This window comes from Mobula birostris, chromosome 17 (genome assembly GCF_030028105.1).
Source record: "Mobula birostris isolate sMobBir1 chromosome 17, sMobBir1.hap1, whole genome shotgun sequence".
NCBI lineage: Eukaryota > Metazoa > Chordata > Chondrichthyes > Myliobatiformes > Myliobatidae > Mobula > Mobula birostris.
The window spans coordinates 68955163-68970940 of record NC_092386.1 but is presented as its reverse complement, the minus strand read 5'-3'; the positions used below and the strand labels follow the sequence as shown (position 1 = coordinate 68970940).

Below are 15778 nucleotides of genomic sequence, written 5' to 3'. Positions count from 1 at the left end.
GTAAAGGAAGCCATTGAAATAAAACTAGAGGAAAAGAATTTTAACAAAGGCAAATGTCTCGCTCTAAGTAGGAACTGGAGTTCAATTGTAAAAAAAAAGTGGGAGAGCAGAAAGCTGATTGGATGAGGACTAGCCAATCAAGGGGGACAGCCTATAGGGGTATAAATACTACCAGACCAGACATGCCCAGGCATCATCTCTGATGAAGATGACAAAGTTTGTCATTGAAACATCGTTTATAATCAATAACCTGTACCTGGCTGGAAGCCTGAGAAATGTTTATTCATCATATATGCTGGGGAAAGTACTAAATCCTTTTTTACTTTGGTTATAAATCTTTGGAATTCACTATACAGGAAGTCTCAATTCAATTGTTAAGCATATTGTTTATTTTTCAAAAGGAGAAGTAGTGGAATTAGGTATTGGTGAAGACAGTAGGCTTGTAATACACAAGATCAGCTGTACTCTCTTTGAAAGGCAAAAAAAAGTATCGTAGTGGTTAGCGTGACCGGGCATCAGAGTTTGGAGTTCAGTTCAGGTGTTGTCTGTAAGGAATTTATACATCCTTCCCATGAGCGCAGAGGCTTCTTCCTGCTGCTGTGATTTCATTCCACAGTCCAAAGACGTACTGGTTAGTAGGTTAATTGGTCTTTTTAAATTGCCCAGTGATTAGGCCAGGGTTAAATAGGTGGGTTTCTAGGTGGAGCGGCTCATAAGGCCGGAAGGCCCTGTTCTGTGCTGTATCTCTAAATAAAATAAAATAAAATAAATAATGTCTTTGTCTTGTTCTTAATTTATGTTCAGAAGTGTAGGTGCACGAATGCATGTTTGCAGTGTTCAAGTATGTTTGCTTCTTGTGCTGTAGTTCAGGAATACCTTGCTGCCATGATTAATTTCATTAACTAGTTTACCTTTCTGGGTAATTTATTGAATGAGATACAGCCCAAAACCTCAATAAATTTTGAGCAGAACTCAAAGTTTTCTCCTCTACACCTTGAGTACTGTGATTCTGATAGTAAGGTCTGTGTTGTGGTGTTTGAATGTAATTGTTTTCTTAAAGTACAACAGGAATTGGAAGCAGGATGTGGGCGGACATAAAAATCTAATGTAATTGATCTGAGAAGTATATGCTTGATCACATAGGTGTGGAGAGAGTCACCTCAAAACCCAGAGATGGAGACACACAATCTCAGGTGTACAACCTAATATATGGCATGCAGAAAGCTGTAAGCAGTTGTTTAAGAGATGATTATGATCATAATTTTCCACACTGAATGATGTTAGGTTCATGGAGAGTAATTTTCCCTGAAGGAAGAAATACAGAACAGGTGTCTGAAAGAGAGAAATTGTTCATGTACATTTATGTACTCAACTAAATGCAGGCTGTTTGAGTTTTAGTAATTGCAGAATGGTAGTGAGGCCTCCATCAGCCAGGGTCAGCCATGGATGTTATGTCCTGGCTGTCTAGATACGTACAAGTCTGAGCAGTACAATACGGAGAGCAAGCTGGTGCCCATGTAGCAATCTCTCCCTCTCCATGCACCCAAATGATGAACCCAAAGGAACGGCAGAGACCGATACAGTTTGGTACCTGCAGCATCGCAGAAGTTGCCAGGCAGCGTTGAACTCAACATAGGACTGCCTTAGAGACTCCAGCACTGGATTTTTCCCTCAGAGTTTATTACTGAAGCCCTCTCCCTGAGTGGAGATAGCCACAAGGCAGTGGAGGTTTGAGATCAGAGTTTTCCTTCTTGCTGAGCTGCCAATCATAGCTGACGAACCCCATCTCCCCGAAGTGACTGGTTTTAAGGCGCCAGTAACCCACCTTTGACCAGTAGGAACGGTTCCACCGGGCTTAGTAGCTAAGCCACATTGTCAGAGGCAGAATAGTAACATCAGGAAAAAAATTACATTTATTTTGCCTACAGCATTTTCCAAAGAACTTCAAAGTTAATGAATTACTTCCAATAAAAATTGGTTTGGTTTTTAGCAAGTAGGATCCTGCAAGCTGCAGACAATTACTTAAAGATGCAGAAATAAATAATTGCATCAAGAGAAAATATTGCAACTTTTTCTTTTAACTACATTTTCTTTTGTAGATTTTAAATCTACTTACAAGTCAGGAGTTGAAGGTTGTGATGCCATCCTCGGGTATCATCCCTCGAACGTTTGTACTGAAGCCAGGAATGGTACTCTTTCTGGGTGCTCTCGGTCGTATTGACTTTCTGAAGGTAAAAACTTGGAATTCTCAATATAACGCCAGCTAGAGTTTGTAGGTTTGTACAAGTATAGGTGAAAGTCTTGATCTGAAACCTGGACTGATAATTTCGCTGCATAAGTGCTGCCTGACCATGTGATTTTCTTCAGCATTTTGTTTTTTACATCAAGTTTCAGCGTCTGCAGTTCTTTGTCTCTAGAATTTGTATATGTCTTTTAAAAGAATGAGTTTTCCAAGGCACTTCACAAGCAGAAATATAATGGAGCTTCACTCCATGTAGTTTTGTTTATCTGTTACACCAAATATTAAGTAATCTAATCAGCCCCAACGATGCATTCATGTTTTAAATGATTTTTAAGTCACACTGAAATGAAATGTTTCAACCCAAGCATGTTTTTTAATCAATTACTATTAAGTCATCTTTTCTTTTGATCTATATTGGAATCAGTAATATACTGACACTTTTTGCCTCTCCTTCTTGTAACATTTTTTCAACTCTTCCATCTTTGCATTGTTTGTTTTATTGTTCTCTCATCAATTTTATTATTTAGTTTTGTATGATGCTTAAAATGTAAACAAGAGTGTGCAACTGTACTTTGGAGCCTGTACACAATGCGCCAGGCACATTTGACCATCTGTGAGTGATTACAATATGGAGAATTTGTAAAATGTCATGCAGGTCTGAAGTTAATAGTAAGTTGTTCTTTTATTGAGACCCTTGGTTTTTATACTGATTTGGCCTTGGAGGAAAATTTGTTCAATATAATTAAAATAGAGACACAGTTCATGGAAATACACTCAAATATCACTTGCACACCCGCTCATTAATGCAAATATCTAATCAGTCACTCATGTGGCAGCAACTCAATGCATAAAACCATTCAGACTTGGTCAAGAGGTTCAGTTGGTGATCAGACCAAACATCAGAATGAGGAAGAAATGTGATCTAAATTACTTTGTCTGTGGAATGATTGTTGGTGCCAGACGGGGTGGTTTGAATATTTCAGAAACTGCTGATCTCCTGGCATTTTCATGCACAACAGTCCCTAGAGTTTACAGAGAATGATAAAACATTCAGTGAACTCCTTCACTGAGGTTCGTGACAGAGTGGAACGAGCTGCCAGTGAAAGTGGTGCATGCCAGCTGGATTTCAACGTTTAAGAGAAGTTCAGATAGGTACATGGCTGGCTGTGATCCTGGTACAGGCTGATGGGAGTAGGGCAGTTTAAATGGTTCGACACAGACTAAGTGGGCCGAAGGGCCTGTTTCTGTGCTGAACTTTTCTATGACTCTATGACTCCTGAGAGACTTCATGCCTCGTGTAACTTTTACTTAGAATGATACTGTAACAGATACTGCTGTAGGATATCAGTGCAGATCTACAGTATATGCTCATACCTCTGACATGGAGACAAACATTGTGTTTACTATGGCTCAGTACACAGCAGCTAAGGTCAGTCACGGTGTTTGAATAATTAGAAGTAGAAGGGAAAGCGTAATAAAATTCCTTGGCTGAGTGGAATGAATTACATGGGAAACAGGTAAAGAGGATTCTTTTTTAAAAGTGAGTTGACACCAAAATGCTGTGATGGTGGTGTCCTAGACAAGGGTCAATCTGTTCACCAAAGTATGTGTGTTGCCAGCATAACCTACCCAAGAGATAATGGAAGTGATTCAAAGTCAAGAAGTTGTTCATGCCTCTGCTCAAGGTCAGTACTGCAAAGTCTATGACGTGCCGTCTTCATTGAACTCTGACTTGGCTCTGACAGATCTGCTGAATGTTTCTAACATTCCAGCTCTTATTTACTTTAATTTGCATTTTGTTGTTTTTGTTATTTCGATTTTAAAGAAAACTTTGTTTTAAGGCATTTTCATTACCTTCTTCCAGGGTGAAGAATCAGCCTGGTTTTCAGTTGTTGCTTCCAACAAGATTCCAGTCCATATTACAAGCCTTGAAAAAGCAGATGCAATCTATAAAAGACATGCTGGAAGTGTACTACTTGGGGTAGGTCAAAACTGCATCGTGTGCTGTCAAAATAAAAACTGGTACTTTTACTATAGACCAATGTTGCTTTTGGATTTGTAGTACACAAATGTGGCCAGGATAGCCTACAATTTGCATACAACTGATACCAGTTGTGTTAACGATATTATACAGTCATGGCCAAACTACTGAAGGAATGAAAATATACAGGCAGGAATATATGTTGTTTCCTTCTAGCATGTTCCAACCTTTTATTCCATGTTTTATTATTATGTAATGCTGTACATCCTCCCCATGGAATGTGCTGGTTTGCCTCCCGTTTCCTCCCACATTCCAATGAAGAACTGGGTGGGTTGATGGTCACTGTAAATTGACCCGTGGTTAGGTTAAGGTTAATCAGTTTTATCAGAGGTTACGCAGTGTGGCTCAAAGGGCCAGATGGGCCTACACCATGTTGTATCACTAAATAACATCAACTAAGATAAAACTGGATTAGCAAATTTGCAGATGTTATCAAGATTGGGAGTGTAGTGTCAGCGAGGAAGACTATCAGGACTTGCAGTGGGACCTGGACCAGCTGGGAAAATAGCTTGGAAAATGGCAGATGGAATTTAATGCAGACAGGTGTGAGGTTGTCAGGGTTGGTCTTCAACGGTGAACAGTAGGACACTGAGGAGTGTGGTAGAACAAAGGGATCTGGGAATACAGGTGCATAATTCTTTGAAAGTGGTATCACAGGTAGATAGGGTCATAAGGAGAGCTTTTGGTACATTGGCTTTCATAAGTCAAAGTATTGAGTACAGGAAATGGGATACTATGTTGAAATTGTATAAGACGTTGATGAGACCTAATTTGGAGTATTATGTGCAGTATTGGTCATCTACCTAAGGAAAAATGTAAATAATCTTGAAACACTACAGAGAAATTTACAAGGATGTTGCCGGGTCTAGAGGACCTGAGTGAAAAGGAAAGATTGACTAGGTTAGGATTTTATTTCTTGCAACATAGAAGATTAAGGGAAGATTTGATTGATGTATACAAATTATGTGAGGTATAGATAGGGTAAATACAAGAATGCTTTTTTCACTTAGGTTGGGTGGTCATGGGTTAAGGGTGAAAGGTGAAATGTTTAAGGGGAACACGAGGGGAAACTTCACTCAAGAGGGTCATGAGAGTGTGGAACGAACTGCCAGCCCAAGCGGTGCACGCACACTAGATGGCGTTCAATGTTTAAGAGAACTTTGGATAGGTACATTGATAGTAGGGATATGGAGGGCTATGGTCTGGTTACAGGTAAATTGGAGTAGGCAGATGAAATAGTTCGGCGCGGACAAGATGGGCTGAAGGGCCTGTTTCTGTGCTGTACTTTTCTATGACCCTAAATTTGGTGAGCTACAAAGAAAGTGATCATTCAGCCAAAAGTAGTAGCAACAATTCAGAGTAGTAAAAACAATTCTTTTTGTAAGGTCAGAATTAGAACAGATTTAATATCATTGGCATATGTTGTGAAATTTGTTAACTTTGCGGCAGCAGTACATTGCAATACATGAAAAATACAGAAAAATCTGCATTACAGTAAGTATATACATGTATATTAAATAGTTAAAATAAGCAATGCAAAAATAGAAATTAAAAAAAGTAGTGAGGAAGTGTTCATGGGTTCATTGTCCATTTAGAAATCAGATGGCAGAGGGGAGGAAGTTTCTGAATCGCTGAGTGTGTGCTTTCAGGCTTCTGTACCTCCTTCCTGATGGTAACAATGAGAAGAGGGCGTGTCCTGGATGGAGGGGGTCCTTAATAATAGATGCAGCCTTTCTAGGGCACCGCTCCTTGAAGATGTCTTGGATACTACAGAGGCTAGTACCCATGATGGAGGTGACTAATTTTACAAATTTCTGCAGCTTACTTTAATCCTGTGTAGTAGCCCCCGAACCCCCCCCCCCATACCAGACAGCGATGCAGCCTATCAGAATGTTCTCCATGGTACATCTGTAGAAGTTTGACTGTTTTTGGTGACAAACCAAACCTCCTCAAACTCCTAATGAAATCTAGCCACTATCTTGCCTCCTTTGTAGTTGGCTCAATATGTTGGGATAGGATTAGGTCCTCAGAGATATTGACACTCAGGAATTTGAAATTGCTCACTCTCACCACTTCTAATCCTTCTATGAGGATTGGGTTGTGTTCCCTCGTCTTACCTTCCTGAAGACTACAATCAGCTCTTTGGTTTTACTGATGCTGAGTGCAAGGTTGTCACTATGACATACTCAGCGAACTGGAATATCTCGCTCCTATAGATCCTCTGAAAGTCTGAGAATGCCGACAACTGTTGAATCATCAACACAGTCATTGGTATGGAGGGAGTAGAGTAGTGGGCAAAGCACACATCCCTGAGGTGCACCTGTGTTGATCATCAGTGAGGTGGAGGTGCTATTACCAATCCACACAGAGTATGGGCTTCCAGTCAGGAAGTCAAGGAACCAGTTCTCTAGCTTTTCAGTCAGGACTGCAGGAATGGTGGTGTTGAGCACTGAGCTTTTGTCAATAAATAGCATCCTGACATAGTGTTTATATTGTCCTGGTGATCCAAGTTTGCATGGAGAGCCATTGAGATCACGTCCGCTGTAGATCTGTTGTGGCAATAGGAAACTGCAGTGGGTTCAGGTCATTGCTGAGACAGGGGTTGATTCTGGCCATGGTCAACCTCCCAAAGCATTTCATCGCTGTAGATGTGAGAGTTACTGCACAATAGTCGTTAAGGCAGCTCTCCTTGCTCTTCTAGTGCACTGATATAATTGTTACCCTTTTTGAAGCAAGTGGGAACTTCCAACCGCAGCAACGATAGATTCAAAGTGCCTTTGAATACCCCTGCCAGTTGGTTGGCACAAGTTTTCAGAGCCTTACCAGATACTCCATCGGGGCCTGTCACCTTGTGAGGGTTCACCCTGTGGGATTTGTTGTGTTTTGGTTACATTTAGTTTTCAGGGTAAACTACACTACTGTTCTTAATTCCCTTCTCTCTTCATTCCACCCACCACCCCCTTTCCCCAACTCCCTATATTTTGCTTTTCCTCATTGGCTTTGATTCTTTGCACAGTTCATTCTTAAATGGAATGTGTAAATTTCCAGTCTAACTTATAAACATTAAACAAGTGTCATGGCCCACACAGACCCTTATACCCCACCCTTCATCCCATAACCCATTTTGAAAACTTGATCTCTACAAAATGAGAATACAAAATTATGTTTCGTCCTAAGATCATGATTTAAATGTGGAAATGGTCTAAGATGAAAGTGGTGGTGGAGACTGAAGGATTATTTGTTTGTCAACCCAATCTCTAAAGCTCCATTTAACTTAATTTAGTAGATATAACTGGATGATTAAAATTTGGGGTACTATGGTATTCAGTTGGCAAAAGAGATGACTTCAGATCTGGGGAAAGGTACAGGGTTGATAACCAGCATATTGAATTGTTTCTAAACTTACCTGCTTTGTCTACATTTCCACTAGGTTCCTATTGGTGGTGAGGAGAGAATGAAAAACTTCCCCCCTCTGGTGTCCCAGGATATTGAATTGGATGGAATTGGATCCCTTGAGGCTATTGGTGACATTAAATTTTCTTCAGCAGGTGCTGTCCTTTAATTGCATTTTGACGTGTTTAAAATAACACATCAGTACAGGTTACTATTGCATTGTTGCATGATCAGATATAGTTTCTGAGAGCCATACAATAAATATCAGATTGTGGAGCACTCACTGATATAGCTAAAGGGGAAAAAAATCAAAAATTGTACTCCCATCGATAAAGATCTTTCAATATAACTGTGTTTTCTTTGTGAACTAGGTGAATATGCATCTGCGGGAGACAAGCCAATTACCTTAAAGTTGTTCACATCAAAGTTGCTGGTGAACGCAGCAGGCCAGGCAGCATCTCTAGGAAGAGGTACAGTCGACGTATCAGGCCGAGACCCTTCGTCAGGACTAACTGAAGGAAGAGTGAGTAAGGGATTTGAAAGTTGGAGGGGGAGGGGGAGATCCAAAATGATAAGAGAAGACAGGAGGGGGAAGGATGGAGCCAAGAGCTGGACAGGTGATTGGCAAAAGGGGATACGAGAGGATCATGGGACAGGAGGTCTGGGAAGAAAGTCAAGGGGGGGGGGACCCAGAGGATGGGCAAGAGGTATATTCAGAGGGACAGAGGGAGAAAAAGGAGAGTGAGAGAAAGAATATGTGCATAAAAATAAGTAACAGATGGGGTACGAGGGGGAGGTGGGGCCTACCGGAAGTTAGAGAAGTCGATGTTCATGCCATCAGGTTGGAGGCTACCCAGACGGAATATAAGGTGTTGTTCCTCCAACCTGAGTGTGGCTTCATCTTTACAGTAGAGGAGGCCGTGGATAGACATGTCAGAATGGGAATGGGATGTGGAATTAAAATGTGTGGCCACTGGGAGATCCTGCTTTCTCTGGCGGACAGAGCGTAGATGTTCAGCAAAGCGATCTCCCAGTCTGCGTCGGGTCTCGCCAATATATAAAAGGCCACATCGGGAGCACCGGCCCTTACACTTCCTCCCTTACCACCATTCAGGGCCCCAAACAGTCCTTCCAGGTGAGGCAACACTTCACCTGTGAGTCGACTGGGGTGATAGCATATCTTTCCCTCCCCCCCTCTCTCTGCATTCCGCAGGGATCGCTCCCTACACAACTCTCTTGTCCATTCGTCCCCACCATCCCTCCCCACTGATCTCCCTCCTGGCACTTATCCGTGTAAGCGGAACAAGTGCTACACATGCCCTTACACTTCCTCCCTTAACACCATTCAGGGCCCCAAACAGTCCTTCCAGGTGAGGCAACACTTCACCTGTGAGTCGACTGGGGTGATATACTGCGTCCGGTGCTCCCGATGTGGCCTTTTATATATTGGCGAGACCCGACGCAGACTGGGAGACCGCTTTGCTGAACATCTACGCTCTGTCCACCAGAGAAAGCAGGATCTCCCAGTGGCCACACATTTTAATTCCACATCCCATTCCCATTCTGACATGTCTATCCACGGCCTCCTCTACTGTAAAGATGAAGCCACACTCAGCTTGGAGGAACAACACCTTATATTCCATCTGGGTAGCCTCCAACCTGATAGCATGAACATCGACTTCTCTAACTTCCGCTAGGCCCCACCTCCCCCTCGTACCCCATCTGTTACTTATTTTTATGCACACATTCTTTCTCTCACTCTCCTTTTTCTCCCTCTGTCCCTCTGAATATACCTCTTGCCCATCCTCTGGGTCCCCCCCCTCCTTGTCTTTCTTCCCGGACCTCCTGTCCCATGATCCTCTCGTATCCCCTTTTGCCAATCACCTGTCCAGCTCTTGGCTCCAACCGTCCCCCTATCATTTTGGATCTACCCCTCCCCCTCCAACTTTCAAATCCCTTACTCACTCTTCCTTCAGTTAGTCCTGACGAAGGGTCTCGGCCTGAAACGTCGACTGCACCTCTTCCTACAGATCCTGCCTGGCCTGCTGCGTTCACCAGCAACTTTGATGTGTGTTGCTCTAATTTCCAGCATCTGCAGAATTCCTGTTGTTTGACCTGAAAGTTGTTATTACTGTAAATAAATTGTGATGCCTATAAATTAATCTACTATGTATTAAATAATCACAGGAAATACCCAGTACTGTAATAAGACAGTATCGTCGCTTGAGTTACTAGGCAGTTTCCCTGCCAGTGAGCCAGACTCCTGTTGTCATTCTGTCCACTACAGCAAGAACACTGCTGCTCCAATGATGGTTTCAAGATTCCAGATTAAAGATTCTTCTAAATCAATACAATTAGAAGGTGCTAGCTACTGTGAATAGCATAGCTTCATCATAAATATATTCTGGTATTTTAAATCACACACCCACGATCTTCTGAATTGAGGAATTAAATTCATATTTTCCTGGTGTTATTTTTGGGATTGCTTTGCTTTCATTGCTGTTCAAAGGGAAGACCCTACCTCTTGATCATGTAGTTTTAATTTTAACATCTAGTTTGTGTGTGCTGCAATAATCAAGGAAAGAACTTATACTAACCATTGTGTACACCGGATGAGCTATGAACAATGATGCAGTCTCTGCATTCGGATCCTCAGAAGCAGCAGTACAAGTATGAGCTGCCTGCTACACGTACAGTTATAAATCACAGGTGTTCTTCTCAAAGTATGGCTTATTTGAAATGACGGCTCTTGATATTTTGAGAGCATGATATTGTTTAATAATAAATCTCAGATATTCAAGGGTAGATAAAATGTAGATTTTATTAAATAGTATCATGGTGGAAACCCTTACTTGGGTGCAGAATAGCGACTTATGTTCAGTGTCAGCTATGAAACATTGTAGAACTTGTGCCTGTTAATGTAATTAATCTAAGACACCTAGTCTACTGAATATCTCCCACATTCTGTTTATTCATCATCTTCAGTATTTTGATACCACATTTCTATGAACTGGTTTTGTGAAAACATTGGCGGAACCCAAGTACTATGACATTTATAATATGGTATTATTTTTGTTTGGGATGAGAAATTAGTAGTCTTGTGTAAATTATCCTTGTATTCCCAGGGAATCTATTGCTGTCTAAGCCTATGCACAGATGAGGAAAATGTTAGATTGAAGAAATGGAGAAACTCAAATTGGTGACTTTATCATCTCCTGCTGTATTTCAAGTATAAACAGATGAACTGATATGGCTGGATGTTGGGGGTTATTTACTGGAGTGTCAAATGCTTATAGGTGGAATAGTGTATTTTTAAAACTCTTTGCATATAAAGGATTTTGGTAAATTTGCTGTAGATTGGAGGGATGAAATTGGATATGGGCTGAACACAGGAAATTGGGACAGATTGTGTGAGCACCTGTTCAGTACAGACTTGTACATCTATATTGTGTTGCTCTATGACTGTAACTTCAATGTCTAATCTTATGTTTGCTCTTTTTTAAGGCTGGGTTGCAGTGACTGCACATCCAAAGGATAAGATTCACCTTCGAGCATATATTCCTGCTGGAATTGGCTTAATGGTTGAGAAGCCACCTCTCCTACCATTTATTGTTGGGATTAAAGGAGAACGAATAAGAAAAACCCCAGCTTATAAACTTAAAAAGCCATTGCCATTTATTCAAAACCTTGCAGCCCACTAGAGGAATGTGACTGTGGCATACTTATAAAAATGACTTGTAGAACTGTTCGTTGAAATTCAATGTGCAAGTTACATTTTTTTTGTAATTTTGAAAGGAACCTGGTTATGTTATCAGCAATATCTGTACTGATAATGTTGGAGTGTTGTACTTTTGACAGAATTGAGAATAAATGAATGCACAACAATCACAACACTGCTAAACAAAACTGATGAATGGGACAGAGCGGTGTTCTTTAGGGATTTAAATGTAGAAGCTCCAACCATTAATTGTGCTATAGTTCAATCCTCCAGAGCTGTGATATCCATTAGACTTCTTGAACTGTGGGAACAAGCTCATGCATTTTGCCCTTTAGCTATATTTAGCTACTCCAGTAGTTCCTACATATTCACAATCCTGCAGGAGATGACTTTCATGCACCAGTGCCACTTCATTTAAGTAGAGTGTGATATTCACTGTATCTAACTTGTGGCACAAAGCTAATACTGCGCAGTAGGCCAAGAAGTTCTTTAGTTTCACCCAACCACAAGACCTTCTTCCACGTACTTGCAGTATCTTCCACGTGATGCTTTGCAAAGTTTTTATGGGCAAGGACATGCTTTTTGTTTAAGCCTGTGCTTCCGCCTTGCCACTCTTCCATGAATACCCTTTTTGTACAAGGCCTTAGACTGTAAAGCCATGAACTTCATCTGCACTTGCGACCTTCGATTTCTGCAGCTCATTCAGAGTGATTGTTGGCGTCACGATAGCCCTCTTAGAGGTGCCAGTTTTATCTGGTGACTTAAGTTTGAGGGACAGCCTGACCTAGGCAGTGTGGCTGTGGTTTCATTATTTTTCCACTTTTTCGCAATGTACTGTACTGAGCTCAGAGGTATGTTCAGTACCTTTGAGATAGTTTTGTACCCTTCCCAGATCTGTGCTTCTCTATTATAATTTCCTGACTTGCCTTGAATGCTCTTTTGTCTTCATTTTGATTTGGTCTGTTGAAAATCTTCCATACTGTTGGACATTACAGAGAGAGAGTATTTATTCTTAGGAATTTTTGAAAACAAGTGATCCTCAAATTTTCTACATCAACAAATTGGGTGAGTTGATAAGGTAATTAGAAAGGGGTTGAATACTTTTTCAGCCTCGCAATTTTGGTTTCTAATTTTTAGTAAATTGTTGATAGGTTTTGGAATTTCTCTATTGATTTGACATAATGCACAATATTTTGTAGATGAGCTTAAAATCCTACTTTAATATATTTAAAATTTAGAAAATGAGTCAGTAAAATGTGAAAATAGTTGTGGGGCTGAATACTTTTTCAAGGCTACATAGAAAGGATTCATTGTCTATTAGTGGACAGGAATTATATAGATTGGCTAGTCGAATGCTGTTCCAGCAACAGTCTTGAACTCGCCATCATCAAGACCAAGGAATTGATTGTGGACTTCACAAGGGGAAGATGGGAGAACACACACCATTAATTATTAAGGGAATAGCAGGGGAAAAAATGAGCAGCTTCAAGTTCCTGAGTGTCAAGATTTGAAGATCTGTCCTGGACCCGACATAGTACTGCAATTACAAAGATGAGCCAGCAGCTAAATTTCAATGTGTTTTAGGAGATTTGGTATATCACTAAAGACAAGCAAGTTTCTATAGATGTACCATGAAGAGCATTCTGAGCAGTTGCATCACTGCCAGATATAGAGTTGACAATGCACAGGATCAGAAAAGGCTGCAGTGTGTTGTAAACTCGGCCACCTCCATCTTGGCCAATATACATCGGTAAGGACTTTCAACGTGCAGGACCTGACCTTGTCTTATTTCGTGACCTCGTCACCTTTAAACTTACTTAAAACCATATTCTATAACTATCTTAAGGAAAAGATTCTGATCATCAACCCTATCTATGCTCTCAAATACAAAAATAAAAACTATTAAGTCTCCTTTCAGCCTCTGACACTCTAGAGAGAAAAACTGAAGCTTGTCCAAACTTGCCTCCTGCTCATACCTCTACCCTCTAATCCAGGCAGCATCCTGGTAAACCTCTTCTGCAATCTTTCCACAGTCTTCAAATCCTTCCAATGATGGGATTACCAGAAATGCACACAATGCTCTGGCTGAGGTTTTCTATAGCTGCCCACCACTTACTTACAGCCAACAGCACCCCCCCCCCCAACCAATGAAGGTAAGGATGCCACACACCTTTACTACCTCATGTACCTGCAAGCCACTTTCAATGCATTGGGGGTGGGGGGGGGGGGGCTATCATTAACTCTTTACTTTCTCCTTTCATTTGATCTCCAAAGTGCAAAACCTCACATGCCATATTAAATGCCATCTACCACTTCTATCATAAACTGAAATTGATATATATCCCACTTTGTTCTTAATTGCCCAGAGTTAATTCTTAATTGTTCAGTTTCATCACCTATCCACATCTTTACCTATATCTATATGTACAGTTAAAGTCAGAAGTTTACATACGCACTAGCCAAATACACTTAAACCCAGTATTTCACAATTCCTGACATTTAATCCTAGAAAACGTTCTGTCTTTGGTTAGTTAGGATCACTATTTTAAGAATGTGAAATGTCAGAATAATAGTGGAGAGAATGATTTATTTCAGCTTTTATTTCTTTCATCACTTTCCCAGTGGGTCAGAAGTTTACATACACTTTGTTAGTATTTGGTAGTATTGCTTGTAAATTGTTTAACTTGGGTCAAACATTTTGGGTAGCCTTCCACAAGCTTCTCACAGTAATTTGCTGGAATTTTGTTCCATTCCTCCAGACAGAACTGGTGTAACTGAGTCAGGTTTGTAGGCCTCCTTGCTCGCACACGTTTTTTCAGTTCTGCCCACAAATTTTCTATCGGATTGAAGTCAGAGCTTTGTGATGGCCACTCCAATATCTTGACTTTGTTGTCCTTAAGCAATTTTGCCACAATTTTGGAGGTGTGCTTGGGGTCATTGTCCATTTGGAAGACCCATTTGCAACTTCCTGGCTGATGTCTTGAGATGTTGCTTCAATATATCCACATAATTTTCCTTCCTCATGATGCCATCTATTTTGTGAAGTGCACCAGTCCCTCCTGCAGCAAAGCACCCCCACAACATGATGCTGCCACCCCCATGCTTCGCAGTTAGGATGGTGTTCTTCGGCTTGCAAGCCTCACCCTTTTTCCTCCAAACATAACAATGGTCATTATGGCCAAACAGTTCAATTTTTGTTTCATCAGACCAGAGGACATTTCTCCAAGAAGTAAGCTTTTTGTCCCCATGTGCACTTGCAAACTGTAGTCTGGCTTTTTCATGGTGGTTTTGGAGCAGTGGCTTCTTCCTTGCTGAGCAGCCTTTCAGGTTATGTCGATATAGGACTCGTTTTACTGTGGATATAGATACTTGTCCACCTGTCTCCACCAGCATCTTCACAAGGTCCTTTGCTGTTTCTGGGATTGATTTGCACTTTTTGCGCCAAAGTACATTCATCTCTAGGAGACAGAATGCGTCTCCTTTCTGAGCGGTATGACGGCTATGTGGTCCTATGGTATTTATACTTGCATACTATTGTTTGTACAGATGAATGTGGTACCTTCAGGCATTTGGAAATTGCTCCCAAGGAAGAACCAGATTTGACATCATTTTCTGACCTCAATCCGATAGAAAATTTGTGGGCAGAACTGAAAAAGCATGTGTGAGCAAGGAGGCCTACAAACCTGACTCAGTTACACCAGTTCTGCCTGGAGGAATGGAACAAAATTCCAGCAACTTACTGTGAGAAGCTTGTGGAAGGCTACCCAAAATGTTTGACCCAAGTTAAACAATTTACAGGAAATACTAACAAAGTGCATTTAAACTTCTGACCAACTGGGAAAGTGATGAAAGAAATAAAAGCTGAAATAAATCATTCTCTCTACTATTATTCTGACATTTCACATTCCTAAAATAGTGATCCTAACTGACCTAAGACAGGGAATGTTTTCTAGGATTAAATGTCAGGAATTGTGAAAAACTGAGTTTAAATGTATTTGGCTAGTGTGTATGTAAACTTCTGACTTCAACCGTGTGTGCGTACATACACACACACACACACACACACACACACACACACACAGTGGCATGAAAAAATGACATTTCTTTAATACTTTAAGCAAGAAAACTTCATTTCCATCTCTTGTAGAAGCCATCCTCTTTTCATCTTTGGCTTTTTTACAGACAGTGTGATGTTTGCTTCCAGAATTTGCTGGTATTTAATTGAATTCATTCTTCCCTCTACCAGTAAATGTTCCCCGTGCCACTGGCTGCAACACAAGCCCAAAGCATAATCGATCCACCCCTGTGCTTAACAGTTGGAGAAGGGTTCTTTTCATGAAATTCTGCGCCTTTTTTTCCCCAAACATACCTTTGCTCACTGCAG

The 15778-nt window shown here is 40.9% G+C and overlaps 1 protein-coding gene across 1 annotated transcript in view; it reads left to right on the top strand.

Moving 5' to 3' along the window:
• The window catches only part of noa1 (nitric oxide associated 1), a 33043-nt gene extending 20698 nt beyond the window's left edge, over positions 1-12345 (top strand). The window contains exons 4-7 of the mRNA XM_072281882.1: positions 2100-2231; positions 4107-4223; positions 7714-7831; positions 11181-12345. Of these exons, the coding sequence (XP_072137983.1) occupies positions 2100-2231; positions 4107-4223; positions 7714-7831; positions 11181-11377 (564 nt within the window). The 3' untranslated portion in view covers positions 11378-12345. The remainder of the gene's footprint in view (positions 1-2099; positions 2232-4106; positions 4224-7713; positions 7832-11180) is intronic.
• The last annotated feature ends 3433 nt before the right edge of the window (positions 12346-15778 follow it).